At 43.1% G+C, this 22,113-nt stretch overlaps 1 protein-coding gene across 2 annotated transcripts in view; it reads right to left on the reverse strand.

Annotated features, from left to right (window-relative positions):
* pdzd2 (PDZ domain containing 2) overlaps positions 1-21,762 on the reverse strand; it is a 103,968-nt gene extending 82,206 nt beyond the window's left edge. For both annotated transcript variants that reach the window (XM_020052903.3, XM_013136867.4), the window contains exons 1-2: positions 21,577-21,762; positions 590-1,844 (exon numbers count right to left, since the gene is read on the reverse strand). In XM_020052903.3, the coding sequence (XP_019908462.3) occupies positions 590-766 (177 nt within the window). In that variant the 5' untranslated portion in view covers positions 767-1,844; positions 21,577-21,762. The remainder of the gene's footprint in view (positions 1-589; positions 1,845-21,576) is intronic.
* Between the last annotated feature and the right edge of the window lie 351 nt (positions 21,763-22,113).

Below are 22,113 nucleotides of genomic sequence, written 5' to 3' on the forward strand. Positions count from 1 at the left end.
TAGTTTTACATTGTTCTAGAACAGTTTGCTTGATGAGAACAGTTTGCTTGATGAGAACAGTTTAGTCTTATGGTGTTCTAGAACAGTTTGCTTGATGAGAACAGTTTGCTTGATGAGAACAGTTTAGTCTTATGGTGTTCTAGAACAGTTTGCTTGATCAGAACAGTTTAGTCTTATGGTGTTCTAGAACAGTTTGCTTGATGAGAACAGTTTAATTGTTGGCCTCCTGTTGTTGGCTGGACCAATATGTTCAATCACAAACTGTCCCCTGTATGTACAGAATATATTTTCAGAACACTCATTTTCTACAATCGCTACTGTGTTTCAGTGTTTCATCACATCATCGTAAAGAGCTACCGTTATTGTGGGAACAGTCTCAACTCTCCTATTCTGAATGCTACATCAGCTGTTGTGCATCATAACTTAATAGAACTCAATTATTATATCTGGAATAATCTAGTCTTAGAGTATGTTGTCTTTTACATGGAATGTTTTTTTCATCAGCAGTATCTGATGTGGGCTTTACACCCTACAAACACAGCTCTGATCACTGGTGTCAGTTGTTATACCATACATTCCATATACACACCTGGTAGGAGTCCTGGTCTGGGTCTCTGCTGTTTGTGGACTGCTGGTCTGGGTCTCTGCTGTTTGTGGACTGCTGGTCGGGGTCTCGATAGTGATCCTGGTACTGGGTCTGGGCTGCCAGGAGCCATTGCTCCAGCAGGAGGAGATGTCTCAGGGCATTCTCCTGGGTGATGGGCATGGTGGCTGGGGCTGGGCCGAACCAGACCCCCCCTGCATCCTGGGTCTGTAGGCCCTCTAGAGCCCCCCACACTCAACCCCGGACCTCCGCGACAGCTCCACTGCCTCGGTCCATTTTTCTTCTCTACTCAGGGACAGGGTCAGACCTGGTGTCTGCGGTCAACTATCACAATGTATGAGAAAGAAGTGGCTGTATTCCTGACCTCATTTGGTAAGCTGTGCTCTAGTGGGGCAGCGAGTTGGAGGAGTAGAAGGAGTTGAAAGAGGCGTAGAATGAAGAGTAGGAGGAGTAGAAGGAGGTGTAGAGGGAGGAAATAAAGGAGGAGTAGAAGGAGTAGTAGAAGGAGATTTAGAAGGAGGAGTAGCAGGAAGAGTAGAAGGAGGTATAGAAGGACGTGATGAAGGAGGAGCAGTAGATGGAGGTGTAGAAGGAGGTGATGAAGGAGGGGTAGAAGGAGGCTTAGAATGAGGAGAAAAAGGAGGTGTAGAAGGGGGAGTAGGCGTAACTGTAAGCGCTGAAGTAGGGCTGGCTACAGGGTCTGGAGGTCCACAGAGAGACTAGGATACAGGAAGCTGCTCCATCTCTGTCAGCTTACATCTCAGCAGGACATGTTGTGTGTGTCATGACAAGCAGTGGGCGTGTGTGTGTGTAAGTCCGACGCTTCCTCGCAGTTCAACATCCCGCGGGCCATGATATCACGGGCCATGATGTCACCAACCAGAAACAAAAGCAGAGCTGTCACAGAGATTATGTGATCTGGTCTCGTCTCCCAAACTAGAGACAGAACTGGGTCGTTGTCCACTCGGCTGGCAGGATTCAGGACCAGGCCAGTTGGACAATATCCAATAACCGCAACTGACGAGGCAGGGTGTGTGTCCACGCTCACACACTGGTTCTGGGGGTGTGTCCACGCTCACACACTGGTTCTGGGGGTGTGTCCACGCTCACACACTGGTTCTGGGGGTGTGTCCACGCTCACACACTGGTTCTGGGGGTGTGTCCACGCTCACACACTGGTTCTGGGGGGGGTGTCCACGCTCACACACTGGTTCTGGGGAGTCCCTCAGGTGTCGTTTACCTACAAAGAAATAATAAGTTGTAGAATGTACTATACTGAGAATACGTTGGTCTTAAGTAGCGTACTATACTGAGAATAGGTGGGTCTAAAGTAGTGTACTATACTGAGAATATGTTGGTCTAATGTAGTGTACTATACTGAGAATAGGTGGGTCTAAAGTAGTGTACTATACTGAGAATATGTTGGTCTAAAGTAGTGTACTATACTGAGAATAGGTGGGTCTAAAGTAGTGTACTATACTGAGAATATGTTGGTCTAAAGTAGTGTACTATACTGAGAATAGGTGGGTCTAAAGTAGTGTACTATACTGAGAATATGTTGGTCTAAAGTAGTGTACTATACTGAGAATATGTTGGTCTAAAGTAGTGTACTATACTGAGAATAGGTGGGTCTAAAGTAGTGTACTATACTGAGAATAGGTTGGTCTAAATTAGTGTACTATACTGAGAATAGGTGGGTCTTAAGTAGTGTACTATACTGAGAATACATTGGTCTAAAGTAGTGTACTATACTGAGAATAGGTTGGTCTAAAGTAGTGTACAATATTGGGAATAGGTTGGTCAAAAGAAGTGTACTACTGGGAATATGTTGGTCTAAAGTAGTGTACTATACTGGGAATAGGTTGGTCTAAAGTAGTGTACTATACTGGGAATACGTTGGTCTAAAGTAGTGTACTATATTGGGAATAGGTTGGTCTAAAGTAGTGTACTATATTGGGAATAGGTTGGTCTAAAGTAGTGTACTATACTGGGAATAGGCTGGTCTAAAGTAGTGTACTATACTGAGAATACATTGGTCTAAAGTAGTGTACTATACTGAGAATACATTGGTCTAAAGTAGCGTACTATACTGAGAATACATTGGTCCAAAGTAGTGTACTATACTGGGAATAGGTTGGTCGAAGGGAGGCAGTACACGAGGAGCAGAGGTGTCGTAGGGAAACATCATTCTTCTTTTTAAATAACTGAAGAGAAAACCACAAAAGACGTGGCAGACCATAAACCAAGTGCAAACTTGGTCTAAAGCAGTGTCCTATATAGGGAATAGGCTGTAATTTATGAGTAAAAGCTTCATACCAACGCAAGGTGGTTTACAGATATACTGTATACACACAACACGGATGGACAGACACATATCAACACACATATAGACACACACAGATACACAGATACAGAAACACATAATTTGGTGCACTTTTAGCAGCAAAGCTTGTTCTAAGGACCACAATGACTTTAAAACCCCAGTGCGTCAGGGTCAGTTCAGTTCCAGTCTATTCGTAAAGTAATACATTGGGATTTTTCTCCTGTGGAATTACTTAAACAAAAAAATACAATTACCACCAAAGCCCATGGATTTTTTTATCAGAGTATTTTCTCAAGTTGGCTGAGCAGCCTGTTGACTGTTGTGCTTCCAAGCCCTGTAGAATTGTTTTCTGTGTTTGATTTGCTCAGTTCCATTGGTTGATTCCACTGGCTGAGTTCTATTGGCTGAGTTCTCTTGGTTGAATTCTATTAGTTGAGTTCTATTGGTTGTTATTTTTGGCTGAGTTCTATTGGCTGAGTCCTATTAGCTGTGTCTGATTGGCCGGGCAGTAAACCCAAGAATGTGAACTCCTTGAGACAATGACAGTGATCAAAGTGGAAGATGATGTTGAAGTCTATGAAGTGTAAACAAAATGTGAAACTAAAGATTTAAGTGAGAGCACTTGAAGAGAAGGCTCTCGTGATAAACACAGGCAGACAGGCAGGGATCACAGAAAACTATCCTCTGGGGTGTCCTCCATCTACTTCACCCTCTTCCCTCTCCTCCACCCTGTAAAAGAAATGCCTGAGCACTGTCCCAACACCACCTCCAATGGAAATAACGAGTTCTCAATGGACTTCCCTAGTTTGGTTAAAAAGTACCCATTTAAAAAATACCAATACAAATTGACCCGGGTGAATATAAGGTATCCCTGAATAACAGACACTTCTGTTATTATATTTCCCTGAATAACAGACACTTCTGTCATTATATATCCCTGAACAACAGACACTTCTGTCATTATATATCCTTGAATAACAGACACTTCTGTTATTATATATCCCTGAATAGCAGACACTTTTGTTATTATATATCCCTGAATAATATATATATATATATATATATATATATATATATATATATATATATATATATATATATATATATATATATTAATTTTTATTTTATCTTTTATTTTATTTTTTATTTTATTTATTAATGCTCAGTCTACTGTTTTTATGCTCAGTCCACTGTTCATATTTGTTTTTATTTCTTTTGTACAAATTGTTGCACTAATGGACCAGACCACATTCCTTGTTTGTTGTGAAACTTACTTGGCAACAAAACTCTTTCTGAATCTGATTCAAAATTCTAGCAGTGTGTGTGTGTGTGTGTGTGTTTCTCTGTGTAGAGCTGCAGAAAACAATAACATCCTCCCCTACAGTGTTGATAATACCAGCCGTGACCCACATAAGGAGGGGTACACACACACAGATGATTTAAAGGTTCCCCAGGGCACTGGGTTTGGTGCCTCTCTCTCAGGGATAATCTGTGTGAATGCAGTGATGTCTGCATTGAGACACAATGGCCTGAGCTCCCCTGTCCAGACAGGCTGGGAGGAGACAACAGGAGCCAGTCCATACTGACAGGGTTCATTCCGGACTGCTGGGAGTGTTAGTGTAGGTGGTGACATGTGGCTGGTTTTAATACAGAACATAAAACATGTGGTAGACACAGGCCTGCCGTCTGCCATAGTGGCTAAACAAGATTTCAGTCTTTATGACTGTACAACAGAGAATCCAGAATGGACCTGTATTGGATGGATCGGAGGGCGCTGGTCCCGTCCGACTCACTGAGCAGAGCCTGTTTATCTAAACTCTGTCTCCAGTTCATTTACTTTCACTGAAAGAACACTGTCATTTAACCAGTTGTCCCGAACACTTCTGCAGCCATTAAGATGAAACCCACGGCACCCAGCTCTGCCTGCAGAGTCTCAGACCGGAGCTGTGGACCGGATTAACAACACTGATAGGGAACACATCCAGAACAAAGAACCTCCATATCAACACTCAGGTTGGGTGGTCCCGGCTCCCATACTAAACGAAAAAACGTTTCAGAAACTGTTTTCATTCACACTTTCTTCCGTATCCCAAAGCTTTACCGACGTCCAGCCGTCCAGTCACGCTCGGTACGAGCGTTCAAGGGTGTTGTTACTCGTCAAGTGTTTAGGCTTAAAGGAGGCTGTGGAAAGCCTTGGTCAGTGAGAAAGACAGAAATTATTGACAAAAGAAGCAACGCAGAGTCATGCTGTGTTTACACAGAGCATTTCTAAAGCTGGATGGGGGAGGAACCTGAACAGGCCCCTTTCTGCTCCCTACATGGGGATTCCACAGGGGTACATCTTGTTACCACCCTACCATATGTAGTTATTACAGGGGTGGATCAAAAACCTGCTCAGTTTCAGATTATTTTGGCTTAAACTAAATAAAAACGTGGAATGCAACCAATTTCCATGTTTATTTCTGTTAACTTCGTTCTCAGACGCCACATCATCTAGAGGTGAGTCATTAATGCAGGATTTCGCTCTGGGTTCCGACCTGAGGAAACGCAAACTCCACTGAGGAAAGTTCAGGCTTCCAACATTCATTATGGTCGAGAACATTCCGGCGCCTCGTCATGCTAACTAGCCTAACTGTGTTGCGTGAATGAATGAAACAGAGATGGAGATAAGCATAATCACTCTGCGAGCAGTAAACCTGACTGGAATGGTTCAATCCAAGGTCAGACAGGGCCAAGCTCTCCGTGTCTACGCAAGAGACAGAACTGGGTTCATGACAAAGCAACAAATTAGGTCTTCTGTGGCGTGCCACTATAAAAAGGAGGTCAGTGAGTGATCACAGCGACTGAGAAAGCAACCTCACCAAGGCACCACGTCTCCCAGGATTTCCCAGAGGCCACTGGGACATGGAAGTGATGAACAGGACAATGCTGGGTAATAGTGATCCTTGAGGCCCTCCTGTTGGCTTCATGAGACAAATTATTTTTTTCAATACATTAAAGCAAAATTCTTTCAATTCTTAAAATGTTTCCGTGGAGGTTATATTTTTAAAAACTGATTTCTAGCAATTCAGCAAAATTGTGCGTCAGGTCAATGGAACATTTGACATAAAGGAAATTTCCTGCAATTTAAAAAATGTTGCTATGGGGTTGACTGGGGTTGCCATATTGGTATACACAGCTTAGCCAACAGTTTTGTATCTGAGAAACTCAAACATAAACAAATATTTAATGGCCATAGCATTTTAGATAATGCCTGGGTATCTATTTCTTCTACTGTAGTTAAAAATATATAATTTTCTAAATACTTCTAAATACTAATACTACATCTGGTTTTAGCTGAGTAAGTTAGCAAATTCTTTACACTGAAAAGGTTTCACCCTGAGGAGTTTCATTAATTAACAGCGTAATTAATCGTTTTAACATCATAGGTTACGTCATATTACAAATGATGTTATGAATCAATATATCATATAGGTGACATTATATTACTGTTATGAATCATTCTAACATCCTGGGCTACATTTTATCAAAGTGTTATGAATCCACAGAAAGTTAACTACAGACTGCTCTTTACAGGGTGGATCAATACAATTCCGTCCACAATACCACCAAGCCCCGCCTCCCCTCATTCGACCCTGGCTGAGGGAGGGCCCACCTCCCTCTGTAAAGCTGTCAGGGTGCAGATGGCTTGGTAAAGGACAACAAGCTGGGGGCCTTGATGGCAGGAATACTGGGGACACTTTCTCAGCTCCCAAACAGCACAGGGGGGGAACATTAATGTGTGTGTACGCCAGCCAAGAAAAGCTAGTGCCTGTTTAGCTCCACCCTCTAGGATGGTTGTGCTTTGCTAGTGGTTAGGGCATCTGTGTGTGTGTTTGTGTGTGTGTGTCTGTGGTTAAAGAGTCTTAGCCAACAGTGTAGACATCTAAACAGTAAACAGGCATTCAGCTCAGGGTTTCACAGGGACTTGTTTCTGTTTTAAAGAGCTCTAAACTTAGACTGCTGGACCACAGGCTGTAGAAATGCAGGGAGAGGAGAGAGTTGGGAGGGTGGAAGAGGAGAGAAGAGGAGTCAACAGGAGAGATTTATATTCTACAGACAACAAAAGACCTGGACTACCAGGCCCCATTCCTTAGCTACAGACGGAATCCTGTTATTATTTAGCTACAGACGCAATCCTGTCATTATTTAGCTACAGACACAATCCTGTCATTCCTCAGCTACAGACACAACCTTGTCATTCCTTAGCTACGGACACAAGCCTGTGTACTTCCACTTGTCAATTCTTCCCTTACCAACCGAAAAATATAGTATTAGCTAGTTTAGGGTGGCTTAGGGTGTGAAGAATAATACTGTGAGTGTCTAAAAGGAGTATGAGGAGATAACAAGTCAAAGCAAACTGATCAGACAGACCGGCGAGATAGATTCAATAGGGAAAATGTCATCTGGTATCACCAGGCTACCTGTCTCCGTCTGGTATGACCAGGATAGTTGCTCCATCTGGTATCACCAGGCTACCCAGTCCATCTGGTATTACCAGGCTTCCCAGTCCATCTGGTATCCCAGTCCCCCCCCCCCCCCGTGTATTCCGCTGATCAACATGAAGTTCACTTTCGGCATCCATTCACACTAAAAACACTCTTTTGTTTTCTTAAACTAATCCACGCATTCTCTGCATGAGAAGAGCTATGATATTTCTCCCAGGCCGAGGACTTCCGGAAAGCAGTTTTGATTCAATACAGTATAGGCGTAATTAATGAATGGCCTAATGACATGGTCTGTCTGCCTGTCTGCGGGCCTGTCTGTCTGCCTGTCTGTGGGCCTGTCTGTGGGCCTGTCTGTGGGCCTGGCAGTCTTTTGTTCGGCTAGTGTGAGAAGGCCTGAGGCCGTCGCTGGAAACTACATTCGTTCAGAAGTATTTATGAAGCTCTGTGCAGCATGTACACTACCGTTCAGAAGTATTTATGAAGCTCTGTGCAGCATGTACACTACTGTTCAAAAGTTTGGGGTCACTCAGAAATGTCCTTGCTTTTGAAAGAAAATTTATCAGAAATAATGTGTAAACATTGTGAATTTTGTAAACGACTATTATAGCTGAAAACAGCTGATTTTTATTGGAATATCTACATAGGGGTACAGAGGCCCATTATCAGCAACCATCAGTCCAGTGTTCCAATGGTATGTGGTGTTTGCTAATCCAAGTAAATAATTTTAAAAGGCAAATTGTTCATTAGAAAAACCTTGCCATTATGTTAGCACCGCTGAAAACGGTGGTGCTGATTAAAGAAGCAATAAATCTGGCCTTCTTCAGATTAGTAGACTAGTAGGTACTCAACTGCCTAGAAGGCCAACATCCTGGAGTTGCCTCTTCACTGTTGACATTGAGACTAGTGTTTTGCGGGTTCTATTTATTGCGGCTGCCAGTTGATGACATGTGTGGTGTCTTTTTCTCAAACTAGACATTGCAATGTATTTGTCCTCTGGCTCAGTTGTGCGCTGGGGCCTCCCACACCTCTTTCTATTCTGGTTAGAATCAGTTTGCGCTGTTCCTAAGGAAGCACTACACATCGTTGAACGAGATCTTCAGTTTCTTGGCAATTACTCACATGGAATAGCCTTCATTTCTCAGAACAAGAATAGACTGAAGAGTTTCAGAAGACACTTTTTTGTTTCTGGCCATATTGAGCCTGTAATTGAACCCACAAACACTGTTGCAGAAGATACTGAACAAGTGAACGGTAATGTGTAGGCTAGGTGTTGGGCTAATAATGATTTGATCAGATGTCAGATGAACCAGATAAGAAGAGGTCTTGAAATAACAAACAAACCAGCCAACTACTTAGGATCTAGTCAGCATCTAGCTAGCATCTGGTAAGGATCTAGATAGGATTTTCTATGTGATTGTTTTCTCTTTCTAAACTCATTCCCTGGACATATGGAACCCAGTAGATCATTCTGTTGGTCAGTTCTTTGTGCCTTACCTTGTTTTGACAGCGACATACAAACACAATCCTTTCCCCTCAGCAATGAACCAGCTCAGCGGGTGGGAGCATGCGAATGTCATGTTTCAGACATCTTTGTGGGAGAACAGTCCAAATGATGTCATCAGATATTTTACAAAGTCATCAGGAAATGACACGGAAAGCATTTAATCCCTTTCATGTAAACTCTTTGGAAACTGTAAGATACAGCGGCAAGAGCCAATCAGAAAGCCAGATACGTAAAGGGGGTCAGAGTATGTTAACAGATTGTGTGATGGCTTTAGGGCAGCTCAGAGCTTTGACCAATCAGCAGTCGGAGATTGAAGCTCAACCAGCACGGGCCCCGATGATGTGTAGACAATCTTTAACATGATAATATGCCTGTCATTGGAAGGTGTGTGATCACTGAATGTGTGCCTGTGTAATAACAGCCCACTGAAACGCTTCCATAACCCCCGTCCTCCATCTGCTGCAACTCACCGACCGGAACACTGAACACCTGTCAACCAACACAGATTGAGAAAACAAAAACTCCTTGTTTCTAGAGACTCATCCCTAATCTTCCCCGACAACAAAATCAGACAGTGACTAAATAAAAGACAGCTGCTAGGGGTCAACAACACTCTCACAGTGGTGTGTCACTCCAAAACACTGAAACATACTTCTCAAACGTGAGGTTTTTCCCCCTCATATTTAGTGAGCCTAGCCAGCCTGTCAGGCCTTCTGTAGGTACACAGCTGCGTTGGCAGAGCTAAACTGGACTGCTCCGTCAACACCCACTAAGGAAACACACACAGTTATACTGCATAATATCAATGTGTTGTATTATGAACCAAAATCACCCTCCAGTCCAGTGGTAAATCCCAGGGATAAGAACTTGACACCAGAACCATGGGAACCCCAGCAGAACCCAGCAGAACCCCAAGAAAAAGTTGACAAACCCTAGCTGAACCAGACGAACCCCACATAACCAAAGGGTTTTTCCTTCTATAACCTGGGACTACATGCATCTGTCCTTCTATAACCTGGAACTACATGCATCTGTCCTTCTGTAACCTGGAACTACATGCATCTGTCCTTCTATAACCTGGGACTACAGGCATCTGTCCTTCTGTAACCTGGAACTACATGCATCTGTCCTTCTATAACCTGGAACTACATGCATCTATCCTTCTGTAACCTGGAACTACATGCATCTGTCCTTCTATAACCTGGGACAACAGGCATCTGTCCTTCTGTAACCTGGAACTACATGCATCTGTCCTTCTGTAACCTGGAACTACAGGCATCTGTCCTTCTGTAACCTGGAACTACATGCATCTGTCCTTCTATAACCTGGAACTACATGCATCTGTCCTTCTGTAACCTGGAACTACATGCATCTGTCCTTCTGTAACCTGGAACTACATGCATCTGTCCTTCTGTAACCTGGAACTACATGCATCTGTCCTTCTGTAACCTGGAACTACATGCATCTGTCCTTCTATAACCTGGGACTACAGGCATCTGTCCTTCTGTAACCTGGAACTACATGCATCTGTCCTTCTGTAACCTGGAACTACATGCATCTGTCCTTCTGTAACATGGGACTACATGCATTTGTCCTATTATAACTTGGGACTACATGTATTTTTCCTTCTATAACCTTGGACTACATGTATTTTTCCTTCTATAACCTGGGACTACATGGGTTTTACCTTCTATAACCTGGGACTACATGGGTTTTACCTTCTATAACCTGGGACTACATGGGTTTTACCTTCTATAACCTGGGACTACATGGGGTTTACCTTCTATAACCAGGGACTACATGGGTTTTACCTTCTATAACCTGGGACTACATGGGTTTTACCTTCTATAACCAGGGACTACATGGGTTTTACCTTCTATAACCTGGGACTACATGGGTTTTACCTTCTATAACCTGGGACTACATGGGTTTTACCTTCGATAACCAGGGACTACATGGGTTTTTCCTTCCATAACATGGGACTACATGGGTTTTACCTTCTATAACCTGGGACTACATGGGTTTTACCTTCTATAACCTGGGACTACATGGGTTTTACCTTCGATAACCAGGGACTACATGGGTTTTACCTTCGATAACCAGGGACTACATGGGTTTTTCCTTCCATAACATGGGATAACTGTTTTAAGCTCACAGCCGAAGAGATTTGGATTTGGTTCAGTGCCCCTTTGTTGTCTGTTTCAGGGCTGTCCGTCATGCTGCCCCACCCCACCTCCTTTTGCCCATCCTCCCCCTTATGCTCCGCCCAGTTTTGGGGGCCATATGGCTCTAGATTATTGAAGCCCCATTTCAGTAACACATCCAAAATGCCACATGGCCACAGTTAGAGACACAAACATCCATGTGACACAGCTTTGAAAGGCACAAGCACACTATTCAATAGGCCTGGCCTGCAACACTCTGGCTGTCAAAACAAAACCTGTTTATGCATTATTTCATCTTAAAAGGAGAGCATGAAATGTTTTGCTGTTCTGTGTATTATGGTCAGATCAACAGGATTATCTGGAGATTTTAAAACACTTGAAAACACCCAGTGAATCACACGTTTAGACGGAAAGACTGGGCAACATATAATGGGCTGGATGGGGACCATCCATTATGATTTAAGAACCTAAAATCCATTATGATTTAAGAACATAAAAAATGAAGAAAAAACTATTCAATACATTTCGACTTCAAAACCTAAAAACTTCAAGACAAAATAAATGTATCAATTAACAAATGAAAAACCTAAAACCATGAAGACAAAACAAATTAATCCATCATGACTTAAAAACCTAAAAACATGATGACAAAACAAATTATCAAACAGGATTTATCAATCTAATTAAACAAGAATAAAACTGAATGAATGAGTCCATTACGACTTAAACCAGAGGTTTCAAACCGGTTCCACGGAGGGCTGAGTGTCTGCGGGTTTTCGCTCTCACCTTGTACTTAACTGACTAATTAGGTCACTAATTGGTTCGTTTCTACCCCCACCTGGTTGTTTAGGTCTGAACTGGGAACCAATTTAAAGGAAAACCCAAAAACCTGCAGACACATGGCCCTCCGTGGAACCGGTTTGAGACCTCTGACTTAAACTGAAAAAACTAAATGGGGAGACCAGTCGCAGTATTACCCAGCGTCCTCCACCTAACCCGAAGCTATGCTACCACAGAATTACACAGCAACCTCCACCTAACCGAAACAATGCTACCACAGTACTACCCAGCAACCTCCCCCTAACCGAAGCTATGCTACCACAGTACTACCCAGCAACCTCCCCCTAACTGAAGCTATGCTACCACAGTACTACACAGCAACCTCCCCCTAACCGAAGCTATGCTACCACAGTATTACCCAGCGACCTCCAGAGCTGACAAAAAAGGAGGAAGGAGGAGAGAGACTGAGGGCAGAGGACAGATGACATGAAACAAGGAAGGAGGTGAGAGAGACTGAGAGCAGAGGAGAGCTGACATGAAAGGAGGAAGGAGGAGAGAGACAGAGGGCAGAGGAGAGCGGACATGAAAGGAGGAAAGAAGAGCGAGTCAGAGGAGAGCTGACATAAAAGGAGGAAGGAGGAGAGTGGAGTAACGGTACTGTTTATGGGCATGTGCTACTCAGCAGGAGACTGACTGGATTAACAGACAAACAAAGACCTTTTCTGTCTGTCTGTCTCTCCGCCTGTCTCTGTCCCACTCACCACCTCTCTCACTGTCTCTTTCATTGCTTGTCAGTCTCTCATTGTCTCTTTTTTCTGTCTCTCTCTGCCTGTCTGTCTCTTAATGTCCCTCTGTCTGTTTGTCTCTCTTTGTCTGTCTCTCCTTCGCTGTTTCTATTTGCCTCTCTCCCTCCCTCTGTGTCTGTTAGTCTGTCTCCCTCTATGCCTCTCTCTTTCTCTCACTGCGCCCCTTTAATGAGGGTTTCCCAAATGACTGGACCTGTTTCCTCACAGTAGGTTTAAACAGAGGTGACTGTACAGTGGTGGTCCTCTCCTCTACCTTGTCATTCTATATGTATAGGTTGGTATAAAGCAGGTTGGGTGGTGGAAAAAGTATTCAGCCGAGTGTATAGATAGGCAAACCCTGTCGGCCTGAGGTAGCCTGGACCAGCTCAACATCAAGGGGCTGTACGGCAGAATGATGGCCCTAAGATCAGAGACATGATGTCACACTGTCATGAGGATAAGGCATGAGCCAAGGCTGGAAGGAATTTTACAGTCCTGCCCTTCCTCTGTGAGGACGGAGGTAAAACATGGTCTGGTGGAGTCACATCAGATCACCATTCACGGTGAAGCATTTGGAGCTGGACTGGTCTAGGCTGGTCTGGGCCAGTCCAGGCCGGTCCGGGCTGGTCCAGGCTGGTCCACTGGGCCATCACATGCTAAGAGTTAAAACAGAAGCGTCTGCCTCTACGTCTCCTGACTCTGCTGGTTAAAACAGAAGCGTCTGCCTCTACTTCTCCTGACTCTGCTGGTTAAAACAGAGACGTCCGCCTCTACGTCTCTTGAGACTGCTGGTTAAAACAGAAGCATCTGCCTCTACGTCTCCTGACACTGCTGGTTAAAACAGAAGCATCTGCCTCTACGTCTCCTGACACTGCTGGTTAAAACAGAGACGTCTGCCTCTACGTCTCCTGACACTGCTGGTTAAAACAGAAGCATCTGCCTCTACGTCACCTGACACTGCTGGTTAAAACAGAGACATCTGCCTCTACGTCTCCTGACACTGCTGGTTAAAACAGAAGCATCTGCCTCTACGTCTCCTGACACTGCTGGTTAAAACAGAGACGTCTGCCTCTACGTCTCCTGACACTGCTGGTTAAAACAGAAGCATCTGCCTCTACGTCTCCTGACACTGCTGGTTAAAAGAGAGACGTCTGCCTCTACGTCTCCTGACACTGCTGGTTAAAACAGAAGCGTCTGCCTCTAAGTCTCCTGACAATGTTTGCTGGGTAAAGCTGCTGGGATGTCATGGAGTATCCATTTAGGGTCAATCAAGACTCAATTCTCTTCATAGACAGGTCATTTATCTTCTATTTGAATGGGGGATCGCCCAGTAGCTCAGTATGTAGAGCATGGTGGGTTGTGGGTTTGGATTCCCACGTGGGCCCAAGAGGATAAGAAAGAAATATGAAAGTATATTCACTCTCTACTGTCACTGGATTAGAGAGTCTGATAAAACACCCAAATGTAGCTGAATAGTATCTCATGGTCATACAGGCCTGAGGTAGGTACAGTGTAATGACAGAAGCCAGAGTCACTGCTAATGAGATAGCTGTGTCAGTCATCCCCATACAACCTCCCATATCAGACATAACTCCCATTCACCCCTTTGACACTCCCACGGCTGGATGAGAGGACGCCACGGAACCTCCATCTACTATAACATACATCTGCTCTGTGTCAACCTAACCAGCCATTCTAGTAATGGAATGGCTGCCAATCCGCCAACTGATTAAGTAAACTAAAACTCCAACCTAAAATGAAATAGGATTGACCCACCTGGTAGGTGTAATTATTACAGAACGGGTAGGTGTAGTTACTACAGAACTGGTAGGTGTAATTACTACAGAACTGGTAGGTGTAGTTAGAACAGGACTGTTAGGTGTAGTTACTACAGGACGGGTAGGTGTAGTTACTACAGAACTGTTAGGTGTAGTTATTACAGGACTGGTAGGTGTAGTTACTACAGAACTGGTAGGTGTAGTTACTACAGGACGGGTAGGTGTAGTTACTACAGAACTGGTAGGTGTAATTACTACAGAACTGTTAGGTGTAGTTACTACAGGACTGGTAGGTGTAGTTACTACAGAACTGTTAAGTGTAGTTACTACAGGACTGGCAGGTGTAATTACTACAGAACTGTCAGGTGTAGTTACTACAGAACTGTTAGGTGTAGTTACTACATGACTGGTAGGTGTAGTTACTACAGGACTGGTAGGTGTAATTACTACAGAACTGTTAAGTGTAGTTACTACAGGACTGGTAGGTGTAATTACTACAGAACTGTCAGGTGTAGTTACTACAGGACTGGTAGGTGTAGTTACTACAGAACTGGTAGGTGTAGTTACTACAGGACGGGTAGGTGTAGTTACTACAGAACTGGTAGGTGTAATTACTACAGAACTGGTAGGTGTAGTTACTACAGGACTGGTATGTGTAGTTACTACAGAACTGTTAGGTGTAGTTACTACAGGACTGGTAGGTGTAGTTACTACAGGATGGGTAGGTGTAGTTACTACAGAACTGTTAAGAGTAGTTACTACAGGACTGGTAGGTGTAGTTACTACAGAACTGGTAGGTGTAGTTACTACAGGACGGGTAGGTGTAGTTACTACAGAACTGGTAGGTGTAATTACTACAGAACTGTTAGGTATAGTTACTACAGGACTGGTAGGTGTAGTTACTACAGGACTGGTAGGTGTAATTACTACAGAACTGTTAGGTGTAGTTACTACAGGACAGGTAGGTGTAGTTACTACAGGACTGATAGGTGTAGTTACTACAGGACTGGTAGGTGTAGTTACTACAGGACTGGTAGGTGTAGTTACTACAGGACTGATAGGTGTAGTTACTACAGGACTGATAGGTGTAGTTACTACAGGACTGGTAGGTGTAATTACAGTAAGAAAGGAATCTCTGTTTAAGACTTACCTCTCCGTCTCTCTCTCTACACAAGCAGACCTCTCTCTCTTACTGTTTGTCCCTATCTCTCTCTCTCTCTCTGACTGACTGTTTGTCCATACCTATCTCTCTCTCTCTCTGACTGACTGTTTGTCCCTACCTATCTCTCTCTCTTATTCTTACATCACCACGCAGAACATTCCTGATCACTAAATCAGAACTTTCACCAGGTACTAGAAACAGTAGGCCCTGTCTGCCTGTCTGTCTGCCCGCCTGTCTGTCTGACGGCCTGTCTGTCTGTCAGATGACATGGTCAGGTTGGGTCAGTAAGGCATAAGTGTGCACCAGACACTAGGACCACTGCCGGCTGTCTAGCTGCAGATGCACATTTACCATCTTGAAACTAAGTTTCCCAAACTGACTTTCTACATTCAAGTCCAAGAGAATCGCTTGCTGCCTTTACAAGCTTGTTTTACTCTTCTGCTCCTTTGAAATGGGGTTGAACCTGCATTCTGTCAGACAAAGGCTTAATATCCTCCTTAAATGAGTACAGGATACAATTAAAACTATTATTTCCTGCTTTCCTTTCAAACTGCAGAAGATCCATGTTTACAAGTGATTATGAAGAAGACTTAAAGTGCCCTCATCCTATTAGTCCCCCACCACTGGGTGGTCAGTCGACGCCGACCTGTCCTCTGGGCTAATGTCTCTGGCATCTGTGAATGAAGTGATCGTTCCAATGCACCAGACACAAGAGCTCGGTGGAAAGTAACGATCTGGAAGTCATATGTTCTGTTCTCTGCCGAGCTTTGAAACTGGGTTACTTTTGATGTATACGCTCTGCGGTTTTGCATTCAGACCACGTTACGCTGGCTCCAGTACTCTGAGGCCATCAGCCCAGAACCTGACGCCTGGACTGACAGGAGACAGAGGTAATGAGGAGTATAATGGAAAGTATGGATATGGATCAAAGTGGTAAATCCATGTATTTAATATAGTTCTACAGCAGCTTTCCATTCAACAACCTGTCTGGACTCCAAATCTCCCGTTTTGGTCGACTGAACCTGAATTATGTTTGTCATTTAGCAATACTCCTATCCAGAGCGACAAAGAGGAACAAATGTGTTTACAGGACTTGCTCAAGGGGTTTCTGACAACCAAGAAGAGATCCTGCCATGACAACTACAGCACCTAGACACCCCTGTAAACAAACTACTCAGGGAGCCAGGACTTACACACATAACAGCTGAGCAGAAAAAGTCAAGAACACGCTTGCAGAAAAAAGCTGCCTTCTATGGATTCACCTCCCAGTGTGTGTAAGATCTAAACCTTGTCTGGTTTGGTCTGGGTCGGTCTGGATTGGCCTGGGTCTGTCTGGTTTGGCCTGGATTATCTGGGCTGGCCTAGTACAGGCTGAGTCAGGCTCAGAACCAGTGTTGTTTTGTCTCTACTTCTAGAGTCAAACCATAAGCCAAACCATTTCTCACTTCCTTCTTCTGCCACTGACCATTGGGAGAGGGAGTGGAGACTGCCCAGACAGAGAGTGGAGGAGTTGGGTTTTGGCCTGGAAGAACAGCTTTACTGTTGTGAAACAACTGCTTTTTGGCTTTGTTAAGGGTTAAAGGTGACAACCGAGGGATATGGGAAATATGATGTACAGCGCATACTGTATGTAACAGAAACACTAAAAACACTAGGTCGTTTTTAATTGCTTTAATATGTGCTTTTGTATGAAGAATGGGACAATCTAAAAGGATTTGAATGTCTAACATTGGTTATGGTAAGTCGTGAGACAGAGAGACAGAGAGACTGAGAGACATGACCTGAAAAATGACCCTTGTCTACAACGAAGACAGATGTTCTGAAAACTGGGCTAATGGATGCGATGTCTTAGATCATGGAGCATCAAACAGAGCCCAGTGTTCTCGCTCTTCTCTTTTTACCTCTCTCTCCTCTTTCTACCTCTTTCTCTTTTCAATTTCTACCTCACTCTCTCTCTTTTTTATGCCTCTTTCATCTCTTCTCTCACCCTATTTCCTCTCTTGTCTTTCTCCTTAACCTCTCTCTCTCTCTCTCTCTCACTCTATTACTCTCTTACTCTTTCACTCTCTTACTCTCTTACTCTCACCTCATTCATCCATTCCTTTATTAGGATGATACAACCAGATCAGAGAGAGGAGCTGAATGAGGCCTGGCTCTCAATTAGAGCCGGTAAGATTTATGTCTGATTCAACTGAGGGGCCGACCCTCTGCACCGCCATGTGTTGTCTGTATCCAGCACCCACTGCTCATTCCACACTCAGGAGAAGTGCACCCACTGCTTATTCAACACTCAGGGGAAGAGCTGGGGATTCAAATTGAATGTTTAAAAAGAACAATAGTAATAATCGCCAAGTACCTCACAGTCACAAAGCTTAGGTGCCGATACGGATACAATACATTTTGCTAGTCGAACAATTAATGATTATTTCTTTCCCTGTTTTTTCAATTTAATTTCCAGCACACCTGCGAGGTGACAGCATTCCTCAGCCGACAACCACGCCTGACATCGGAGGTGCACACGTGTTTTGCTCTGCACTTGGATTCACGGCTGTTGGTGATGTCAGTGACAACACATTTTTTGACTGTTAGACATTGGCCTGGTAGCCAGTTAAAGCCTATATTGACATTATCCTGGTAGCCAGTTGAGCCAGATACAGAAATGATCCTGGTAGCAGTTAAGCCACATATAGATATTAGCCTGGTAGCCATTTAAGCCAGATATAGACGTTGGCCTGGTAGCTTGTTAAGCCGCATACAGACATTAGTCAGGTAGCAAGTTAAACCAGACTTAAACATTAGCCTGGAAGCAAGTTAAACCAGATATAGACATTATCCTGGTAGCAAGTTAAACCAGATATGGACATTATCCTGGTAGCAGATATTTCCTGTGCTGTCAGGTCAAATGGGTATATCTTCAATATTATAATTATTATATTTTCATGTTTTTTTTGTTTTCTATCAGTGTGCAGCAGGAACCAGCGTGGAAGTAATGTGGTTGTGTTGTTTTGGATCCAGTCCCTAACAACTAGTGAATTCTTGGAACTGAAAGTGAGTTGGCCAGAAAGAACACCCAGATCTGAAAGCAGACTAATGTTTTAATACTGTAACACTGCTTCCCGACAGGAATAGCAGGTTTTTGTGGTACTGGTTCCGAAAAAGCATACTGTAATGTTTTTATGGTAATCTTTTATAGAACTGTTTAGTCCAAAGTTGGCAGAATATGCGTTTTATAGAGAGCTTGTGGTAAGTTAAGAGCGTCATTGCCTTGGCGAATGTTCTACTATACTATAGTGGCTAACAATGCACTGGCTTAATAACTAGCAATATAGTTTGGGAATGAATGAAACATGAATTATTACCAAGTTTCATGTTAAACTTGTAGCCATTTATATATATTGTTATTGACCTGGCGTGCCCGTGCATGGACGACTCAGCTATGACATCCTGATAGTGGTGACTATAATTCATTGCCTTAATAGCATTTATTACATACACCATTTGGCATTAACTTAAACAGCTAACCAGATATGCAAAAAATGAGGAACACTGGTTGGCTTTTGTGAAAGCAGAATCTTTTAACTGTTACATTTAGAGCCTCTTTGGCTTAGCTTGGCAAACATTCTGCTAGAGCCTATCAAAGCACTGTCTAAATAACTATATTATATTCTGCACTGCATTACCGCTCCATTCATACTAAGCCGAAGCCAACAGAATCGTTTAAGACGACTAGATCCACTGTGATTCGCTTCTCTTCCCTTACACTCAAAAACGAGCGGCAGTGTGAGTGGCATGTAAGTGGATCTGTCAAAATCAGCTGAGCTCCATTTTAGCCCACTTGGCTTCCCACGGCATCGATGAAGCCCCTCATAGGTGGTGTGTTCTTTCATTATTGTCCCATCTGCTTCCTCCGCCGGGAATATCAACAGAAACACAACACAATGGCACTGACATCCGGAGTGCTGTGGCCCTGTGTTGACGCCGTGATATATTTGGGGTAAACCTGTTTCAAATGAGAGGCGGAGGACGTGAAGAAGCTGAAGGTTCTCAAGAGTTTATATTGTGGTGGGGTCAGAAGGTTTCCCATCTAGGGACTGAAGGTGGGACCTTGAGAGTGTGAACCCAACAGCTTAGGGGTTACAGGGTTAATATTAATACTGGTTAGGGGGGGTAAATAGTAATTATCCTGCACCAAGAACACAAATTCACCCCACATGGCATTGTGTTTCATCAGAAGATCAGAAGATTCTACATGAACTGTCAGTTGAGAGTGAAAGGTCACATGGTGGTGACATCATCAGACAGACAATGATTAGAATGGATGGAAACGAACATTCATATGATACATGCTTCTTTCTCACAAACCTTTCATACTAAAAGCCTTGATGCCATAGAATGACTGACTACACACCCTCTAATGATCCACGCACAGCAGACAGCATCCACACAATCCAATCAATAGAAAGAACTTATACCCCATCCAAACACAGCAGAGAACGTCTGCAACATAAAATCACAGCACAGAACATCTATATCATCCTATCATAGCAGAGAACATCCATAGCATATTTAAACGATCAGAAGTCGGGGATGAGATGGGTTATATCCGGTGTGTATGTGTGCATGCGGTAGATGCACAGATGAGACAGATTGTGGTGGTTTAATCTTGTGATTCATCTAATTTGATGCTAAAACACATAATGAATGTCATGCCAGACTGTGGCGTCACTGCTAGTTAGCATTTAAAACAATAAGCTCTTGACAAGGAGCACATGACTGAGTCGGAGAAAAGACTATTCAAGTGTCCCGCTAATAAAGTTTGCACAAAGTTATAGATATTTTGGCCGTTGCCTTAAAAGTAGTGTTAGTAATACATTTAATTAAATATAATAGCGTCTATTAAAATGTAACGTGTGTCCAAAGATGCTACGTTTCTAAGGACGTTTGTCACCCGGGTCTCAACACGTCCAAATTTGGTTGTTCTAGTTGTTCGGTTGTTATTCATTCTTCAAAATTCCAAAAATGTCAAAGCAAGCAACCGAGAGGTACGCAGGTCTAAATACTAACAGCTGATGTTATACTGTACATTTAATCACGTACACATGGTTCCCTGGAGGACCTATTGACACACTGACTGAATGAATGAGTGACTGACTGACAGATTGATGGACAGGAAAACAGACTGACTAAAGTATTAAAAAGCAATTAAAAGGATGTTACATATGACAAACCGTCACCAAATCTACCCAAATCCTTCCATTACCGCAAACACACACACACATTGTGGTATCAGCCTGAAACGCATGGATTAGATCTGGTCAAAACAAGGATGGTTCAAATAAGCTTGGCATTACAAACTGAGACATCATGCTGCATCTCTCAAACACACACACACGTACACGCACACTTGCATGATATAGCACCACCAAGAACTTGACTTCAAATGAACTCCATATAAACCAGCGATGGAATAGATCGGTGATGATGGTGAGGACACTTGGGCTATAGAAGCCTGTAAACCAACGTAAGTGTAAGATGCACATGGGACACCCATCAGGTCTAAAAAGTAGCTAATGTCCGCGTTAAAACTTTGTGAAGTAAACGTATAGTTTATAATGGGGGTAAGAAATAATCAATTGGAAATTAATGCTATTCAAAAGTTACGTTTTTTTCGGGTCTTTTGTTGAAGCAAACGAAAGGGCGTCAGAGGTTGGAAAACGGGATACTTTAATGGTTTCCGAAATGTTAATCTTGGAACTCGCGTTCCGGCATTTGATTTTCGAAGAAAAAATCTTGAATGCATTGTTTTATATAGGTCCGGACTCATTCGACTGAATCCCCTAGAGAAATCTACTTGAGGTCTACAACTTTTAAGAACTATTATAAATATGAAGACAATACCTATCTAAATAACAAGTGGATTTATAATTTCACAATCCCAATTTCCATTTTCAAAAGTAGTAGAATGTAAACGGGGGTTTGGCTACTTACGTCTGAAAGACAGTTATTCAAAGCGTAGACTTCTTTAACGACTGAAAACAATCCTGGGACATTTTTCCAAATGTGTAATAATAAAATAAACAATCTGTGTTTCCACAGATCACCGCGTAGCATATATATGCCGCTACTGTGTATCATAAAAAATCCTTAGAAGTGGAGATGGAACTGTTGTGCGCGTTCGTCACAGGCAGCATCGCTTGTGGCAATATTTCCAGGCTCCAGAACTGAACCACGACCACACGGGGCGGAGTCAGCGCGATTGATTTATGAGCTTTTTGTCCAATCAGGAGGATAGAACCTTAAGAAAGTACTTACACTATCCAATCAGAACCCTTGGCGGTCAGGTTTATGAACTGTTAATTAATATAGTTACTTGATCAAAAGTTATAGCTAGGCTATTCCCTTTCTTTTTTAATAAACGTATTTAAATCACATACCTTCAGGGTTGGGTAGGTTACTTTTTAGTTGTTATCCGTTACAGTTACAAGCTACATGTCCACATTTGTAATCAATAAGTTACTTTCTAAT

Source organism: Esox lucius, chromosome 13 (genome assembly GCF_011004845.1).
Source record: "Esox lucius isolate fEsoLuc1 chromosome 13, fEsoLuc1.pri, whole genome shotgun sequence".
Taxonomy (NCBI): Eukaryota; Metazoa; Chordata; class Actinopteri; order Esociformes; family Esocidae; genus Esox; species Esox lucius.